Source organism: Manis javanica, chromosome 1 (genome assembly GCF_040802235.1).
Source record: "Manis javanica isolate MJ-LG chromosome 1, MJ_LKY, whole genome shotgun sequence".
NCBI classification, from domain to species: domain Eukaryota; kingdom Metazoa; phylum Chordata; class Mammalia; order Pholidota; family Manidae; genus Manis; species Manis javanica.
This window is the reverse complement of record NC_133156.1, coordinates 217,629,742-217,649,878: the sequence shown is the minus strand read 5'-3', so window position 1 is coordinate 217,649,878 and position 20,137 is coordinate 217,629,742. Positions and strand designations below refer to the sequence as shown.

Sequence of the window (20,137 nt, the reverse complement as noted above, 5' to 3'; positions counted from 1 at the left end):
TTCAATGAATACCTTTAATTATTAAAACATGAATGTAGTCAAAAACAATTTTTTATTTATAATTTAACTTAATGGAAAATAATCCTAAACTAATATTAAACCATAATGCAATATTGAACTTCTAGATTGTTCTAATCTCAGAAAACCAAAGAACTTTTACTCTTTTATCAATCCTGAGGAAAAACAGTATTGCTTAGAAGAATAAGCATTGGTCAATTTGATTCCTAGGACATGAACAGGTAAATTTTTTAAGACTATAAATAAATCCATCAATGAAAAAAACCAAAACAGTAATCAATAAAGGAATTAATAAGAAAATACTCAGGTGAAACCAGCAGTTATCTTATTAACACTTTTTTAATTAAAAGATGTCACTGGTGAGATTAAAAGCAAAATCAGATATTGGAACAATAACAAAAAAAAATCACTGACCCTGAAAACAAAGCAAAAGAAATTATTCAAAAGTACAGAGAGAAAAAAATTAAAAATAATTTTCAGTGAACTGTGGCAGAGAATTAAGCTAACATACTTTTAATTGGAGTCTAGAATACAAAGGAGATGAAAAAATATTTTAACTAAGAGTGGAAATGTTGAATCTTATCCAAATTTGCTGTAAATTATAACCTACAAAACCAGGAAACTAGGCAAATCCCAAACAGGATAAACTCAAAGTAAATGATTCAAAGGCACATGACAATAAAATAGCAGAAAAATGGCAGTAAGTGAAAAAAAATCTTAAAGCAAGTAGAGAAACAAAGACACTACTCAGCGAAAGAAATTTTTTTGTTGTCGTTATCATTAATCTACAATTACATGAAGATCATTATGTTTACTAGGGTCCCTCCTTCACCAAGTCCCGCCAACAAACGCCAATATATTCACTGTCCATCACCATAGTAAGATGTTGTAGAACCACTACTTGTCTTCTCTGTGTTGCACAGCCCTCCCCATTCCACCCCACCCACATTATACATGCTAATCGTAATACACCCTTTCTTCTTCCCTACCCTTATCCCTCCCTTCTCTCCCATTCTCCCCAGTCCCTTTCCCTTTGGTAACTGTTAGTTCATTCTTGAGTTCTGTGCTTCTGCTGCTGTTTTGTTCCTTCAGTTTTCTTTTGTTCTTATACTCCACATATGAGTGAAATCATTTGGTATTTGTCTTTCTCTGCCTAGCTTATTTCACTGAGCATAATACCCTCTAGCTCCATCCATGTTGTTGCAAATGGTAGGATTTGTTTTCTCTTATGGCTGAATAATATTCCATTGTGTATATGTACCACACCTTCTTCATCCATTCATCTACTGGTGGACACTTAGTTTGCTTCCATTTCTTGGCTATTGTAAATAGTGCTGCAATAAACATAGGGATGCATCTGTCTTTTTCAAACTGGGCTGCTGCATTCTTAGGCTAAATTCCTAGAAGTGGAATTCCTGGGTCAAATGGTATGTCTATTTTAAGCATTTTGAGGAACCTCCATACTGCTTTCCACAATGGTTGAACTAATTTACATTCCCACCAGCAGTGTAGGAGGGCTGCCCTTTCTCCACAGCCTCGCCAACATTTGTTGTTGTTTGTCTTTGGATGGCAGCCATCCTTACTAGTGTGAGGTGATATCTCATTGTGGTTTTAATTTGCATTTCTCTGATAACCAGCAATGTGGAGCATCTTTCCACGTGTCTGTTGGCCATCTGCATTTCTTCTTTGGAGAACTGTCTGTTCAGCTCCTCTGCCCATTTTTTAATTGGATTATTTGCTTTATGTTTGTTGAGGTGCCTGAGCTCTTTATATATTTTGGATGTCTAACATTTATTGGATCTGTCATTTATGAATATATTCTCCCATACTGCAGGGTATCTTTTTGTTCTATTGATGGTGTCCTTTGCTGTATAGAAGCTTTTCAGCTTGATGTAGTCCCACTTGTTCATTTTTGCTTTTGTTTTCCTTGCCCAGGGAGATATGTTCATGAAGAAGTCACTCATGTTTATGTCCAAGAGATTTTTGCCTATGTTTTTTTCTAAGAGTTTAATGGTTTCATAACTACATTTAGGTCTTTGATCCATTTTGAATTTACTTTTGTGTATGGGGTTAGACAGTGATCCAGTTTCATTCTCTTATTTTACATGTAGCTGTCCAGTTTTGCCAGCACCATCTGTTGAAGAGACTGTCATTTCCCCATTGTATGTCCATGGCTCCTTTATCAAATATTAATTGACCATATATGTTTGGGTTAATGTCTGGAGTCTCTTATCTGTTCCACTGGTCTGTGGCTCTGTTCTTGTGCCAGTACCAAATTGTCTTGATTACTATGGCTTTGTAGTAGAGCTTGAAGTTGCGGAGTGAGATCCCCCCCACTTTATTCTTCTTTCTCAGGATTGATTTTGCTATTTGGGGTCTTTGGTGTTTCCATATGAATTTTTGAACTATTTGTTCCAGTTCATTGAAGAATGTTGTTGGTAATTTGATAGGGATTGCATCAAATCTGTATATTGCTTTGGGCAGGATGGCCATTTTGACTATATTAATTCTTCCTAGCCAAGAGCATAGGATGAGTTTCCATTTGTTAGTGTCCTCTTTAACTTCTCTTAAGAGTGTCTTATAATTTTCAGGGTATAGGTCTTTCACTTCTTTGGTTAGGGTTATTCCTAGGTATTTTATTCTTTTTGATGCAATTGTGAATGGAATTGTTTTCCTGATTTCTCTTTCTATTGGCTCATAGTTAGTGTACAGGAAACCCACAGATTTCTGTGTTATTTTTGTATCCTGCAACTTTGTTTCTATGAAATATCTTTTTCCATCCCTTAACTTTTAGTCTGTGCATGTCTTTGGGTTTAAGGTGAGTTTCTTGTAAGCAGCATATAGATGGGTCTTGCTTTTCTATCCATTCTATTACTGTCTATCTTTTGAATGGTGTATTCAGTCCATTTACATTAGGGTGATTATTGAAAGATACGTACTTATTGCCATTGCAGGCTTTAGATTCATGGTTACCAAAGGTTCAAGGTTAGCTTCTTTAGTATCTTACTGTCTAACTTGACTCACTTATTGAGTTGTTATAAACACTGTCTGATGATTCTTTATTTCTCTCCCTTCTTATTCCTCCTCCTCCATTCTTTATATGTTGGTTGTTTTATTCTGTCCTCTTTTGTGTTTCCTTTGACTGCTTTTGTGGGTAGTTGATTTTATTTTTTGCCTTCAGTTAGTATTTGGTTGGTCAGCTTTCTTTGCTGTGATTTTATTTTCCCAGGTGACATCCATTTAGCCTTAGGAGTATTCCCATCTAGAGCAGTCCCTCTAAAATACCCTGTAGAGGTGGCTTGTGGGAGGCAAATTCTCTCAACTTTTGCTTGTCTGGGAATTGTTTAATCCTTCCTTCATATTTAAATGATAATCATGCTGGATACAGTATTCTTGGTTCACGACCCTTCTGTTTCATTGCATTAAATATATTATGCCATTCTCTTCTGGCCTGTAAGGTTTCTGTTGAGAAGTCTGATGATAGCCTGATGCGTTTTCCTTTGTAGGTTACCTTTTCCTCTCTCTAGCTGCCTTTAAAACTCTGTCCTTGTCCTTGATCTTTGACATTTGAATTATTATGTGTCTTGGGTGTTGTCCTCCTTGGGTCCCTTCTGTTGGGAGTTCTGTGTACTTCCATGGTCTGAATGATTATTTTCTCCCCCAGTATGGGGAAGTTTTCAGCCATTATTTCTTCAGAGACACTTTCTATCCTTTTTTCTCTCCTCTCCTTCTTCTGGTATCCCTATAAGGCAGATATTACTCCTTTTGGATTGGTCAACAAGTTCTCTTAATATTGTTTCATTCCTTGAGATCCTTTTATCTCTCTCTGCGTCAGCTTCTATGCGTTCCTGTTCTCTGTTTTTTATTCCATCAATGGCCTCTTCTATCTTATCCATTCTGCTTATAAATCCTTCCAGAGATTGTTTCATTTCTGTTATCTCCCTCCAGACGTCATACCTTAGCTCTTGCATATTTCTCTGCAGCTCTGTCAGCATGGTTATGACCTTTATTTTGAATCATTTTTCAGGAAGATTTTTTAGGTCTATCTCCTTCTCAGGGGTTGATTCTGTGATTTTGGTCTGTATCAAATTCTTCTGCCTTCTCATGGCAATAGAGGTATTTGTGCGGAGCTGGCACATTTGTCGGCTGGGAGAACGTCCCTTCTTGCTGGTTTGTGGTCTTCCTCTCCTGGGAGAACAGCGACCTCTAGTGGCTTGTGCTGGGCAGCTGTGTGCAGACAGGGCCTCTGATTCTTGCCCAACTGCTGTAGAGTTAAGCTCTGCAGTTGCCATGGGCGTGGCCGGCCTCAGTCTGCTGCTCCAACACGGTGGAGCCGCATCGGAGGGGAAACAGGTGGGTGGCTGTTTATCACTGTGAGGCGCCTCTGAGCTGCGCTGTCACCCCGGGGGTTAGGGCACCCGTAGTTCCCTGGGATTCCCAGCTGCTGGGCAAAGTGTCCCGGGACGCTTCCATCCAGCTGTGGTGTCCCTGTCCATTTAAGACTTTCAAAAAGCACTCGCATTTTTTGTCCCAGGGACACCGGCTGCAGGGACCCGCTCACAGGTCTTACTGTCCTGTTTCCCTAGTATCCAGCACACCACGCACTGTGTGTCTGTGTTCTGGTGCAGATGGCTGGGGCTGGCTATTTAGCAGTCCTGGGCTCCCTCTCCTTCCCCGCTCCGACTCCTCTCCTCCCACTGAGAGCTGGGGTGAGGGGCACTCGGGTCCCACCTGGCCGCAACTTGTATCTTACCCCCTTTGCGAGGCGCTGGGTTCTCACAGGTGTAGATGTAGTCTGGCTGTTGTCCTGTGTCTTCTGGTCTCTCTTTTCGGAATAGTTGTTTTTATTGTATTTTCAAAAATATATCTGGTTTTGGGAGGAGATTTCTGCTGCTCTACTCATGCCGCCATCTTGGCTCTGCCCCTCAGAAATTTTTTTTTTTAATCACAGAATCTCAGAAGCTGTGCAAGCCAAAATACAATAGAATATTTATAAAGTGCTGAAAGAAGTAATGTCAGGAAAAGAATTCCATTCACAATTGCATCAAAAAGAATAAAATACCTACTAGGAATAAACCTAACCAAGGAAGTGAAAGACCTATACTCCAAAAATTACAAGACACTCTTCAGAGAAAGAAGAAACCAGTAAGTGGAAACACATCCTGTGCTCACAGATAGGAAGAATTAATATTGTCAAAATGGCCATCCTGCCTAACACAATCTACAGATTCAACACAATCCCTATCAAATTACCAACAACATTGTTTAACGAACCAGAGCAAATAGTTCTAAAATTCATATGGAACCACAAAAGACCCCTAAAAGCTAATGCAATCCTGAGAAGAAAGCATAAAGCAGGGAGGATCATGCTCCCCAACTTCAAGCTTTACTACAAAGCCACAGTAATCAAGACAATTTGGTACTGGCACAAGAACAGACCCATGGACCAAAGGAACAGACTAGAGAGCCCAGATATAAACCCAAGCATATATGGTCAATTAATATATTATAAAGGAGCCATAAATATACAATGGGGAAATGACAGCCTCTTCAACAGCTGGTGTTGGCAAAACTGGACAGCTACATGCAAGAGAATGAAACCCCATACACAAAAGTAAACTCAAAATGGATCAAAGACCTGAATATAAGTCATGAAACCATAAAATTCTTAGAAGAAAACATAGGCAAAACTCTCTTAAATATAAACATGAGCAACTTTTTCCCTCCTCAGGCAAGAGAAACAGAAAAGAAAATGAACAAATGGGACTACCTCATGCTAAAAATCTTCTGTACAGCAAAGGACACAATCAGCAGAACAAAAAGGCATCCTACAGTATGGGAGAATAAATTTGTAAATGACATATCCAACAATGGGTTAACATCCAAAATATATAAAGAACTCACATGCATCAATACCCAAAAAGCAAATAACCCTATTAAAATATGGGCAGAGGATCTGAACAGACACTTCTCCAAAGAAAAAGTTCAGATGGCCAACAGGCACATGAAAAGATGCTCCACATTGCTAATTATCAGGGAAATGCAAATTAAAACCACAATGAGATATCACCTCACACCAGTTAGGATGGCCAATATCGAAAAGACTGAGAACAAATGCTGGTGAGGATGCAGAGAAAGGGGAGCCCTCGTATACTGCTGGTGGGAATGTAAATTAGTTCAACCATTGTGGAAAGCAGTATGGAGGTTCCTCAAAAAACTCAAAATAGAAATACCTTTTGACACAGGAATTCCACTCCTAGGAATTTACCCTAAGAATGCAGGATTCCAGTTTCAAAAAGACATATAAACCCCTATGTTTATCGCAGCACTATTTACAATAGCCAAGACATGGAAGCAACCTAAGTGTCCACCAGTAGATGAATGGATGAAGATGTGGTACATATACACAATGGAATATTATTCAGCCATAAGAAGAAAACAAATCCTACCATTTGCAACAACATGGATAGAGCTAGAGGGTAATACGCTCATGAAATAAGCCAGGCAGAGAAAGACAAGTACCAAATGATTTCACTCATCTGTGGAGCATAAGAACAAAACAAAAACTGAAAGAACAAAACAGCAGCAGCAGACTCACAGAACCCAAGAATGGACAAACAGTTACAAAAGGCAAAGGGACTGGGGAGGAGGAAGGATGGGAAGGGAGGGAGAAGCAGAATAAGAGGCATTATGATTAGCACACATAACATAGGGGTGGGGCACAGGAAAGGCAGTATAGCACAGAGAAGACAAGTAGTGACTCTACGGCATCTTACTACACTGATGGACGGTAACTGTAATAGGTCATGGGGACTTGATAATAGGAGGAATCTAGTAACCACAATGTTGCTCGTGTGATTGTATATTAATGATACCAGAAAAAAAAAAGAGTTGCAGATGACTTTAAAAATGTATACCTATCTGTAATTTTAAACTTTTCTCCAATAAACATATATTATTAATATTTTTTTAAAAAGAGGTAATGTCAACATACTCATTTACTTGACACCTATAAAACTACCTTTCAAAAATGAAAAGCTAAAGTAATCAAAACAATGTGGTAAATGGCATAGGATGGACAGATATGTAGACCAATGGAATAGAAGGGGGAGTCCAGGAATAAACCCAAACATTCATAGCCAATGTATTTGAACATTCAGTGGGGAAAGAAGTATTTTCAACAAATGGTGCTGAGGAAAGTCAATATCCAGGTGCAAAAGAATGCAGCTGGAACCCAACCCACCACCATATACAAAACCTAACTCAATGTGGATCAGTAATCTAAATGTAAGAGGTAAAACTATAAAACTCTCAGTAGAAAACAGAGAGGCAAATCTTAGATTTGCCAATGGTTTCTTAAATACAACACCAAAGCAGTAACAAAAGAAAAAAATAGGTACAATTGAATTTTATCAAAATTAAAACTTTTATGCATGAGAGGGTATCACCAAGAAAGTAAAAAAAAAATCTCAAGAATAGGAAAAAATACTTGCAATTTATATATCTGATAAAGGATTAATTTCCAGAATATACAAAGAACTCCTATAACTCAGTAACAAAAAAGCAATGACCCAATGCAAACAAAAATGGAAAAGAACCTAAATAGACATTTCTCCAAAGATGATATACAAATGGCCAATAAGCACATGAAAAATGTTCAACATCGCTAGTCATTAGAGAAATACAAATCAAAACCATAATGTACAAGTTCACATTCATTGGAAGGCTATTATATTTTAAAAAGAGGAAAATAAGCATTGGCATGTATGTGAAGAAAATGGAACCCTCATGTGCTGGTAGGAATGTAAAATAGTACAGCTGCTATGGACATTGGTTTGGCAGTTCCTCAAAAAGTCAAACATGGAATTATTTTATGACCCAGCAATTCCACTCCCAGACAAATACCCAAAAGAACTGAAAGCAGGGACTCAAGCATATACACCAAACCAACATTCATAGATAGCAATATTATTCACAAAAACCTAAAGGTGGATACAACCCAACAGTCCATCAACAGAAGAACTGATGACAAAATATGGTACAACTACATACATTCAGCCTTAAAAAGGAATAAAATTCTGATATATGCTACAACATGGATGAACTTTGAAAACATACTAAGTAAAACAAGCCAAACTAAAAGGGAAAATATTTTAAGAGTCCACTCATATGAAGCATCTAGAATACACAAATTCATAGATAAAGAAAGTAGAATGGCAGCTGATAGGGGCTGGGGGTTGGGGCTAAGAGTCAACAGGGAGTTAGTATTTAATGAGTACAGACTGATAGTTGGGGAGGATGAAATGTTGGTTACAGTTGCAGTATGGTGATGGTTGCAAATTTTATGAACGTAGTTAATGACACTGAACTATATACTTAGAAACTGGAAAGATAGTAAACATTATACATGTATATTTTACCACAATTTGTTTTAAAAAGTGTCTTTCTACACCTGGGCCTCATCACATACTTTATGCTAACAATGTGACTCATACTGAACTCCTGTTTCTGTTCTGGCACCCACTGTATCACTGTGACCTGTGCAGGACAGAAGACGGCTGGAGACTGAATACTAACATCAGTCACAGGGGTGCTCCATGCCTACATGACTGACCCCCAATAAAAACCGTGGATGCCAAGGCCTAGGGTGAGCTTCCCTGGTTGGCAACATGTCACACTTGTTGTCACACACCATTAATGGGAGAATTAAGCACTGTATAAGCAAGTCTGCTGAGAGAGGACAGCTGGACACTCATGCCTGGTTTCTCCTGGACTCCACATTATGCATCTTTTCCTTTTCATGGTGTTAATCTGTATCCTTTCTCTGTAATAAATTGTATGTAATAAAAAATATAACAGCTTTTCTGAGTCCTGTGAATCACAACAAATCATCAATCCTGAAGGCAGTCTTGGTGACTTCTGACACAGAGAGAAAAGCATATGCCATGTAAACATTAACCATAAGAAAACTGGATTGGCTTTGCCCGTATAAAACAAGAACACTTCAAAACTAGAAATATTACCTGATATAAAGAGGGACATACATAATGATAGAGTCAGTTCATCAAGAAAACATAATCCCAAACATGTACATCAAATAATAGATTCAAATACATAAAACAAATCAACAAAACTTAAAGAAAAAATAAGCACATCCATAATTATGGTTGAAAATTACAACACTGCACTCAGAAATTGACAGAACTAATTTTTAAAAGGAAAGTTAATAGTAATATAAAAGATTTAAATAAAATAACCCAACCTAACCTAATTAACATTAGACAGCATTCCAACCCACAACTACAGAAAACATACATTATTTTTAAATAAACATGGAGCACTCACCAAGACAAACCACGAGCCATAAAACAAGTCTACTGTTAGTAATCTGGCCCATGCAAGAAAGACATCCAATATTTCCTAAACTTATTTGACCATAAAACCTTTCTTGCAAAGTCATCTCCAGGACTATTTCTCAAAACACTGTGAGAAAAGCTAGCCCACCCATTTTCATTACTTCTTCCAATTTCTTCTCTGACCTGTCACTATCCAAAAAAAGGGGGGGCATCAATAAAAATATCCTTTTCTTAACTACCTAGCCAGGATTAGTCAATCTTATGTAGTACATGCAAAGTCCTAAGGCAGAAATAAGTCTGGTGTGTTTGGGGAAGGCTAAGGAGACCAGAAGAGCTGGAGCAGTACAAAGAGTGAGTGGTAGGAGATGAAATCAGAATGTCAAGCAGAGGTCATGGAATGCAAGACCTTCTAAGCCTTGGTAAGGATTTTGAAAGTGGTTCTAAGTATGATAGGAGGATTTTGAAGAAAGATTATTATCTTATTTACATTTTAGAAGATCTCTTAGGCTGCTGTGTAAAGAACAGAATGGAAAACATGCAACCAGTTAGGAAGCTCTGATAGTAGTATAAGAGATGGCTAAGAACAGAGTGGCTTATACCAGACTTAAAAGTGTATGTCAAAGAAAAAAATGTCCAGGCAAATCCACATAAATTGTGTTGAGATGCCTTATTTTCTTTGACTCCCAAGACATTTCATTCTCCTCCTCCTGAGATGCTTCATCTGTCTTCCTTACATGATCTCTTTCACGTCCCCTCAACCTCTTCAAGTAGGAAATGTTCTAAGGCTCAGTCAACCTCTTTTTTCTAGCTACTCTCATTCTTATGGTAATTTCACCCTGACGCTGGTTTTACATATCATCTGTATAATGATAATTTGCAATTATACTTCTCCAGTCTGGAACTCTCCCCTGAACTCCAGACTCATGTATCCACCTGACTATACTGTAAACAATTCAAACTGAACAAACCGAAACGGAGCTTCTAACCGTCCCCCTCCAAATTTATTTCTCTTAAATCATCCCTATCTCAGGTAATAGCAACTCCATTATTGCAATTGCTCCTTTCTCTGTTCCTCTTTCCCTGATACCCCACTTAAAGTATGCTGACAAATCCTTTCAGCTCTACCTTCAAAGAATATCCAAGTAACCAAACACTTGTTACCCACTTTCACTGCTATTACTCAATCCAAGATGCCACCATCTCTCTCTCTGGGATTATTGCTTTCCTCTTATAAGGGTCTCCCTGGTTCTGCCCTTGCCACTGCTTTCACCAACTGAGATCAGGTCATCATCTGCCAAAACCTTCCAATGGCTATCTCACTCAAGTAAAAGTCCTTACAGTGGTCTTCAAGACCTAATGTCATCTGGCCAAAACACTTCTGTACCCCTGCTCCAGCCATTTACCTAGTAACTTCGTATCAGGCTACTGTATCCCAGGTCACTTCATTTCGGTTGCAATGGCCTGCTTGCTGTTCCTCAAACACTCCAGGCCTGCACCAGCCTCAGGATGTTTGAACCTGCTATACCCTTGCCTAAAATTATCTAGTCCCTAAATAATCTGCAATTCAAAGTTTGTTCTTTCACCTACTTAAAGTCTTCACTCAAATGTCATCCCAGTGATGACGTCTTCACTTTCCATGCTTTTTAAATTGCAAACTTCTCTCCAATCTTTTAACATTTCTTATATGCCCACTCTGCTTTATTTGCTTTATAATTCTCCATAGTACTTTCCTCTAACATATTTTATTTATATATCTTAGTTACTGTCTATCTCCTTCAAATAGAATATATACTCTAGGGACTTTTTTATTGTTTCATCTCCTGCTATACATCTAGTCCCTAGAGCAGCACCTTTCACACAGATTATCAGTTTGTTCAATACTGAATCACCGAATGTTAAATAAAGCCTCTCTGTACCAAGTTTTGTTAGGCCCAGTACAAATTCTGGGAATAGCCTAATTAAAGTAAGCCAATTCCTTTATCAGTATTAATACCCTGTGAATAATATTCACTATTCATAAGTTTTGGGTTATGCTTTTTATCATTTTATAATCTAAAATATTTACCTGACAATCATAGAGATGCTTACTGATTCCAAATAGTTCAACTTCTTTCTTACTCTGGCATTACTATAAATAGAAAAAACAGTAGGCTTCATCCCGAAGTCCTACATTCAAATTCTAGCTCCACCATTGACTAGCAGTATGACTCAGGCAATTTTGCCTCCTCGAAGTCTTAGTTTCTCTTAATAAAACAGCAAAGAAAGGGTGGATTAAAGATCTGCCTGCCTTACCTATCCTATACCTAATAATAGGATTATTGTGAAAATCAAAAACATATAAGAAAATGCTTTGTACACTACAAATGATATACAAGAGTGAGTTAAATGGCCATACTGTAGTTTATGAAAAACCTGAAATGAAACAGAAAAGTTCATTGTTTGAGGCAGCATATCTCACTATACATCCCAACCCCTTACACAAAACTCTAGGTAAGGAGTCAAACTGGCTCATCCAATTACTTATTATACCTTAAACATAAGTTTCTCACCCTCTCCTAGTCACTGTTTCCACACCCATAAATAATACCAACCCTGTAGTGCCCTTTGGAGAATTAAAGATTATATACAGGTATATGTAATGTACTGATGGAATACACATAATGCACCTTTTTATTTGTTGTCTTCTTGATCTTCTTTCAAATGGACAGAAACCCAAAAGCATATGATACAAACTACACCACGGAGGTACGGAAGAGGATAATTTTGACTTGAAAATTGCATGTGAAAGGACAATGAAGAAAATGAGAAAGAGCTAGAGGTAATCACGCAATAATGAACAGTTTGCTTATTAAATTTCTTTCCTTCTTGCCTTTCTCCAAGATAAACTTAATAGACATGCAAAGAAAAATCAGCATACACATCATATTTAATAACTTAAAAAAGTTAATTTCAAAACCAATATAGTCTTTTCTCCTTGAAGGAGAATATATTTTCAGTTTTTCAATTTCTCACATACTAATTTTGACACTCTAGAACTCAAGGTACATGACAGAAAAACAAAACAGCTGTTTTCCAACTACAGTACACCAATTTTGCTAACCTTATGCAGTTATCATTACTGTGCATTTATTGTGTAATTATTATCAAGATTATTTTATTATGTTTAGAAATACAGCAAAATGAATAAAACAAACTTAAGAAAAACAGCAATGTTTTTTCTTCAAAGGACACTTGAAAAATGTTCTTTGAAGTCCTTAGACTTTATTTCCTCAATTCTATGACACCAGTAATTATAAGATACAGCAATATAGCAACCACTTTCTAGGGGGAGGAAAAAAAACCCACACTAAGTATATACACGAATTTCGGAAAACGTTAAAATGTAACGTATCCCTATGAGATGCCGAAAATGTACTACTGATCTAAGGGGCTGGTTACATAGAATATATTATAATTGTGGATATTCATCAAAGTGTATACTTTATTTGTATACTTTTTCTATATGTATGTTTATTTCAACAACAAATAAAAGTCTGTAATGTACCACTACTTCATACATATATGGCTATCAAATGAGGTGAATTCTGATCTAAATATAAACGATAAAAAGATAAAGCTTTTAGAAGAAAATATAAGAAAGAAACTTCAGGACACTGAGGAAGGTAGAGATTTCATAAATGGAAACAAAAAGAGCCAACTGATAAAACGGACTTCTTTAAAATTAATTACTTTGATTCACAAAAACACTAAGATCGTGAAAGGGCGTTAGCTACAAAGTAGAAGATAACTGTAATACATGTATCTAGCAGGATTGTATCCAGAATATATATAGAACTACAAACCATTATGAAAAAAGTAAACAGCTTAATAGAAAACGGGCAGAAGACTTAACACACATTTCACAAAAATAGAAATTCAAATGGTCAATAAACACAGTGCTAACATAAAAAACTAATTAACTTCATTAGTCATCAGGTAAATAAAAGCTACAATGTAATACCACTACACACCACTCCAGAATAACTAAAAATAACTGACAATACCAAGGGTTGACAATGATGTGGAACAACTGGAACTCTCATACACTCATGGTGGGAGTATAAATTCATAAAACCACTTTAGACAAATGTGTAGACATATGCACAGGATACTACGGAAATAAAAAGGAGCATCCAAAACAGCTGGGGGAGGCAAGGCATCAGGGTAGGCTTTCTTGGAGGTGTTAACACCTGAGTCTTTAAAAGATGAGTAGGAGTTACCCTGTCAAAGTGCAATCCAACAGAAGAAACAGCTTAAGTAAAAGTACAGTGATAAGAAACAGCACGGTGTATTTAAAGAAATGATTAAGAACTGGTGTGGGGTGGGGAGAAGTGGCGAAAGAGATAGGAAGATGCCAAGTCATGATGGAACCCAGACTTTACCAACAGGCAAGATGGGTCTGTGAGTTTTATGCAAAGAAATTATGGGTCAGATAAATTACTCAGGGAGCTATGTAGAAGATGGATTTAAGGAAGGGATAAGGCCATCAGAAAGGCCAGTAGGAGGAGTTATAACTGTCCAGAAGATAATAAGGGCCCTGAAATAAAATAAAAACTGTAATAAATGTGGAGAAAATACAAAGTATAGATACATTATGCTACTGGTCTAGAGATCACCCTTTGAGAATCATTACATTAATTACAACTTTTTCCTCTAAAGGGCCAAAGAGTAAATATTTTAAGCTTTCTGGGCCACAAAAAGTCTCTACTGAATTTCTTGGTTTTTGTTTGTTTTTTAAACCCTTTAAAAATTAAAAACCATTCTTAGCTAGTGGGTTCTACCAAAAAAAAGGCCACAGGGTGGATTTAGGCTGTGGGCATAGTTTGCTGATCCCTGCTGTACACCAGTAAAGAAGTGAGGATTAACCTTCCTACGAGATTAATTTTCCTAAAATGCTACTTGCATGAATTCCCTACTCAGAAATTTCTCCATTGGTCCTGACTGCCTACGCTGAATAAGTCAAAACCCTATTGAAGTATAGTTCACAGGCTTCCCTACTTTAGCTCCAACCTACTATTCCAGGCTGATGGAAGTAAATCCTGGCATGAACCTTCCACTCTTATTAAATCGACCTACTGATATTTACCTGTTTTTGTATCTTTGCAGCATCCCCAATGTTTTTCCCTCCCCTCTAAACCTACCCAAATACTCTTCCTTCAAAGCACAATTCAAATCCTACTTTGAAGTGATTCCACCCTCCTCAGGACTTTTAAAAGTACGTCTCAACTTTTGATACTTATTTGCTGTTAAGTTATTATTTACTTCAAATAAACTGTAAATTCCTCAGGGGTAATTTATACTTCTATCATTGGATCTAGCATTTAACAAGGAGTAAATAAAAAATGAAGATATATGGGTGCATATATATGTGTGTATACATACATAAACCCTTTTTTTCTGAATTAGCTATTTAACTGAAGCAAAGGAGATTTTACCCTTACTTGTATCAGTAACTGTACACTTTAATTCTTTGGACACAATCTTAATGTTGTAGATACTACAGAATGATAATCTACAAATACATCTGTCTCTCTCATATTTAGGACTAGTATACTAGGAAAACAACACAAGTGGAATTCTTTCAAAGGTCAACGTTATCAATATAGGATAATGGGATAATATTAAATATAGAAGTTATTAGCAGTTCACTTCTTTTTAAATTGCAAATTAAGCTTTTAACAACACAACTGCTTTAAATTAAACCTGAACCAAGTTAAAGTCATACATACACAAGCCACACGCTAAATTTTTTTTTAAACAGTAAGGTTCTCTATGACAACTCACATTATCAAAATGGCATTATTGACTTCATTGAGAATTTAGGGAAATAAGGAGCTATTTAAAATTTTAAAGAAGTAGTCCATTTTACTTTACTATTGACAAACAGCTATAACACAGAATACTTAGAACTGGATTAAAGAATTCTTATATTTGAGAATATTACCAAAGAAGTCTTTTCAAGTCTGAAGTGTGCCTTATTTTATTTACTACCCAAAGAATGTTCAAGAATCTATAACGATTCATCCAGAATCATTTGCCCCATTTCAATGCAAACTACAAAAAAAGTTCCAAACATTATAGAAAGGTATAGAAAAAAAGCAACAGAAATAAACTAAAAGATGGCCATGACAGTGAACCAAGACGTTTTTAACTCTTCCAAACACACTGAGAAAAAAGCTTAGCGATTTTCAATCCTGGAAACTTTTATTAATTGATGACCTTAATATTAATAATACACTGACTGGAGGACAAACACAGAAGCCAGGACTGCCATTTCTCAGATTCCTTTCTGCCACTGACCAGTACAAAGTCTTGAGCACATCCCAATATGTTGAACAAGAAAAGCTTAACTGACATTCTCAGGTTGTGAAAATTGATTAAATGTTTATGAAGTACTTTAGAACCATGAAGGGAAGTCACTGTAACCATTAAGTGTCATTTGCTTAATACAAAATTGCAACTACCTGTAAGGCTTGCAAATCCAATCAGCACTATTCTTTTGTGTCTCAACACAGCAAACCATCAGTGAGTCAGTAAAGTGCATGTATTTCATGAGCTAGTTTAGCAACCTCAGAAAAATGAATTTTCTTCCAAATCTTTCTTTTCTCACAAACTATGTCACTATCCAATCCACCTATTTGCAAAGAGAAACATGATACGATTCAGATTAAAATTAGGTCTAGTTAGTGATAAGCCAATACCGAATGACTGAAATCTATTAGGAATCACAGTGGAACTTTCTTTGTAAACTTATAGAAATGTGATTCCTGAAAGTAATTCCAGAAAACAGTCGTTCTAACCCGAGCTTTATTAAAAGGAAAGTCCTTACACTTTCTTACATAAAGAATTCTGAAGTGTTTTAGACAGTGCTGAAAGAAGGCTAAAGTCAGTCAAAACCTAGTCTAATTCGTTGGGTAGATCCAGCACCTGCTGGGTGTTGAGCGACTAGACACGGGTGAGGCTGCTCAGGGAAGTGCTGATGCCAGCCAGCTCCAGCTGCCCCCTTCATGAAAGACAGTAACAATAAAAACACCGACAAAAGAGCTGGGAGGCCACCCCAAGCCTCTCTCTGCTCAGCAGTACTTCTACCCTACCCCCAACCTACGGAGCTGCAAATCCCAGGAAAGGCCCTCCTCTTAGAGATTTCACAGGCGGAGTCCTGGTCTCTGGTCTGGCAACGTGAAAAAGTACTACCCTTCACTCCTTTCAAGAGGCTGGGCACCTTAAAGGTGAGGGGGGAAGTGCTGCCTCGTTCTAAACTGCCGGAGAAAAAGGAGAAGACTTCCTGCCAGGAGACGGGTGAGCAGAACCGGCGTGCACACTGACACTGAGAGCACTCGCACCGCCCGCGGGGAGGAAAGGAAAGCGCGTCCCTCGCTTGGCAGGAGAGCGGGGGGTCTCGCGGCTCCCGCGCCGGGCAAACCGTCCTCCCGGGTGGCAGCGGTCGGCCGCCCGCGTCCCGGGAACCGGAGGAGGCGACAAGCAGGCTCGGGTCCCGGAGCACATTCTTTCCTCCCGCCTGGTCCCGAGGGAGGGCACAGGCTGCCTAGGCGGCAACTCTCCCTCTCGCCCAACTCCGGGGTGAGCGCGAGGGCGGCCGGCCCGGGCGGCCCGGCGGGATGCGCCCGGGTGGGGGAGGCGGCGAGGCCGGCCTCCCGCCCGCTCCCTCCCCACGCGGCCCGCGGCCGTCGGCCGTCCGCGCCCTGGTGCCTCCCGCCGCCGCGCGGGGCCGGGCCGCCGACCTCGGCCGGCCGGGCGCGGGGCCAGGTGGCAGCGGCGGGGCGGGCGGGCCGGCCCGGGGCCCTACCTGAGGCTGTGTACCAGCTCCCGGCGTGACTGGCTTCCCGGCAGACCACTCGGTTGGACATCTTGGTGCCTGTGCCGCCTATGGTGCACGAGGATGAATGAGGAGGCGGCGGCGGCGGCGGCGGCAGGAGCGGCTCCGCGAGGGGACGAGACACCGCGGGCCCAGCCCAGGAGGAGGCGGCAGCGGGGAGGGGATCTGCCCGGCCCAGGAGGAGGAGGAAGAGGAGGAGGCGGCGGCGGCCCAGGAGGAGGAGATGGCAGCCGGGGCGGTGGCGGCGGCGGCGGCGGCAACAATCACCACAAACTCCGGCGACCGCCGGAAGATGGGGCCCGCGGCGGCCTCCCCGAAGCCCGGAAAGCTCTGGCCCCGGCCCCCGGAGTCGCCGCTGCTCCGCAGCCGGGGCTGGTTCCGCCGAGCAGCCCCCACGGACCCCTCCCCGCCCGGTTGGCCTCCCCAAGCCACCGCCGGTGACCCCACCCCCGTGACACCGCGCCCGCCCCCTCCCCCCCACCCCCCGCGGGACTCCCCGCACCCACCCCACCCCCGGCAGGGCCCTCTGCCCGCCCGGCCGCTGGCCCGCGGGCCCCGGCCCCGCCCCTCCTCCAGCCGCGCGGCGAGGTTCACGGCGGAAACCGGACAGGCCAGACGGCCTCTGGGGCCGAGTGGCCCCGCGAGGAGGCAACGGCGGCTGCAGCCCGGCGCTCACGAAAGCCCAGGGCCGGGGCCTGAACCGGGAAAGGCAGACCGGAGAGGAGCCAACGCTTCCTTACTCGCCACTCCTAACGGGTCCTGCCCACTGAGCATGCCCAGCAACCACTGTCAGGCCCACCGAGTAATCTCAACGTGAACGCTCCACTCTCCGGGGTTTAGCGGCAGCAGCGGCTGAAAGCGGGGAGGGCTCGGGGAGCAGGACGCAGCCGCAGGGCAAGCCTCCCGACCCCAGCCAACTTCCGTACATGTAGAATACCGAGGACGCTCGGATGCGGCTTTCCACGAGGATTGTCTGGTTCGTGCCCCCATCACACCCGGGAGTCCTTAGTGGATTCGCACCCGTCTGTGGCCACTTTGGGAAATTTATTTGCAGAAACAGGCACATGGTAGTGTGCCTGTTTGTGCAAATGCTAGTTTTTGCTTCACAGGGCCACTCATACCACCTACCTGTGGCTTGGATATTGTAAGCACTTAAGCATATTTCATGTTTTGTAGTAATGTAGGTGGCATGTCTTAACTCCCTACCTAGACCAAATAGTGATTATGCTAGCCTCAGCTATTCTCATCTGTAAAATGGAGACAACAGTACTCTAGTGGTGTCCCTAGGAATATGAGTTTATAAATACTAAGAGCCTAATAGAGTAGGCATACAACAAACATTACTTCCAACCCCCCTCCCCGCCCCGGCCTTAAAGATTCCAGTGTTCCACGTAGCTGTCAGGAACAAAGAATTTCTTTAAACGCGTATTAGAATCACAGTAAAGTAGGATATTTTGGACCTCTGAGGAAGTGTTACGAAGTAGACCATTCTAAAACTGTAGAGTAAGAGAAAGTTTCATGTTTTCAATGAAAGATTTTGGGGTTAAAAATATAAAACTGTTATATTTGAGTTTCATACTAAATGGTTCCCCTTGAAGAGTCCAAAGCAAACAACTGGCTGCCTAATAATCGTTCCCCTTGCGCCATAGTACACATTTTTTGTAAGTACTGCTCTGTTCCCACCTCTCTTCATTTTCAACTTGTTTCAAGGCTCTGTGTGAGATCCCAATCCTAAAGCCTAATCAGTTACTCGAACACTTTCATACTTTTTCTAGTTATTAGGTTAAAAAATCTCCACTGAATTTAGGTATTTTTTCACTCAAGTTTTAACCCTCTGACTCCACCACTAACCTGCCCAAATATTAAGATATTATGCAGGAAAAAAAAAACACATGCCAGGTAGTCAACTTAGGGTGGGAAAGCTGGAGTTCTGGTTCTATGGTACTCTTCCTGAAGTACCAAAACTCAATGGTAACTAATGAAACAATAAACATTTCACTGTAAATTTCAAGAAAAGGAAACTGTTACTATGATTGATACTGGTATTGATGACAGATAGCTCTTTGAGTTAATTATTGTTGATTCTGATTCTATGGCCAAAAAAGGGAGAGAAGGGACAATGAACTACCTAAGAAAGCTACATATTTCAGGCATACCAAATTAGAAAGCCAGATTTCAGTCCTGGTTCTGTCATTCATCAGCTGTGAGATCATGGGCATTTAGTAATTTAATCTATTCAAGCCTGTTTCCTCATCTGTCAAATGCAAACAGCAGTAATATCTAATACACAGGCTTGGTGTTAGAATTATTAAGTAGATATGTGAAAACAATTTATAAGCTGTTGTTTTAAATCTACTTTAAAATTAAACTTCTTTCTCCCATTAAAATGCTCAGTTGGAGACTTCTTTCGTCAGATTTCTTATCAAACACATCAAAGACCACAGTGCCAACTGAAGTGAAAGGTTAGAAAATCATCTATTATCTCTAGAAAGCGCTCAATGTATCTCATCACTAGTCATCTTGTTCATCTTATTCTGGCTGCCTTATTCAAGGATAGATTGATTTAAAAAAGTAAATTGAAATTTTCACTTCACCTCTCCTAAATTAAGGAAGATTCATATAATGCAAAATACTCATTTCATATCCCCAGGGAAGCCTGTCTGGCACAACTGTACAAGTCCCATACTTTTAACAATTTCCATATATCCATTAGGGATTTAAGTTGGACACTCCATAAATATTCATACTGAAGGGCAAAGAAGAAATCTTCATTAATAGAAAAGTCTTAAGGACGGACTTCAATAAATAATGCACCAGCAGTCCCAGAATCCAACATAGCTTCTGAAACAGCACATCACAAATTCATTGCATCAGTCTGTAACAGCAA

At 40.1% G+C, this 20,137-nt stretch overlaps 1 protein-coding gene across 6 annotated transcripts in view; it reads right to left on the bottom strand.

Moving 5' to 3' along the window:
* Positions 1-18,619, bottom strand: part of MEMO1 (mediator of cell motility 1) — a 128,432-nt gene extending 109,813 nt beyond the window's left edge. The window contains exon 1 of one of the 6 annotated variants that reach the window (XR_005058789.2): positions 17,221-17,984. Coding sequence is in view for 2 of the 6 variants with exons in the window: in XM_037009392.2 (XP_036865287.1) it covers positions 17,221-17,281 (61 nt within the window). In the remaining 4 variants the exon portion in view is untranslated. The other 5 variants (XM_017662624.3, XM_037009394.2, XM_037009392.2 and 2 more) reach the window with 5 other exon arrangements.
* Between the last annotated feature and the right edge of the window lie 1,518 nt (positions 18,620-20,137).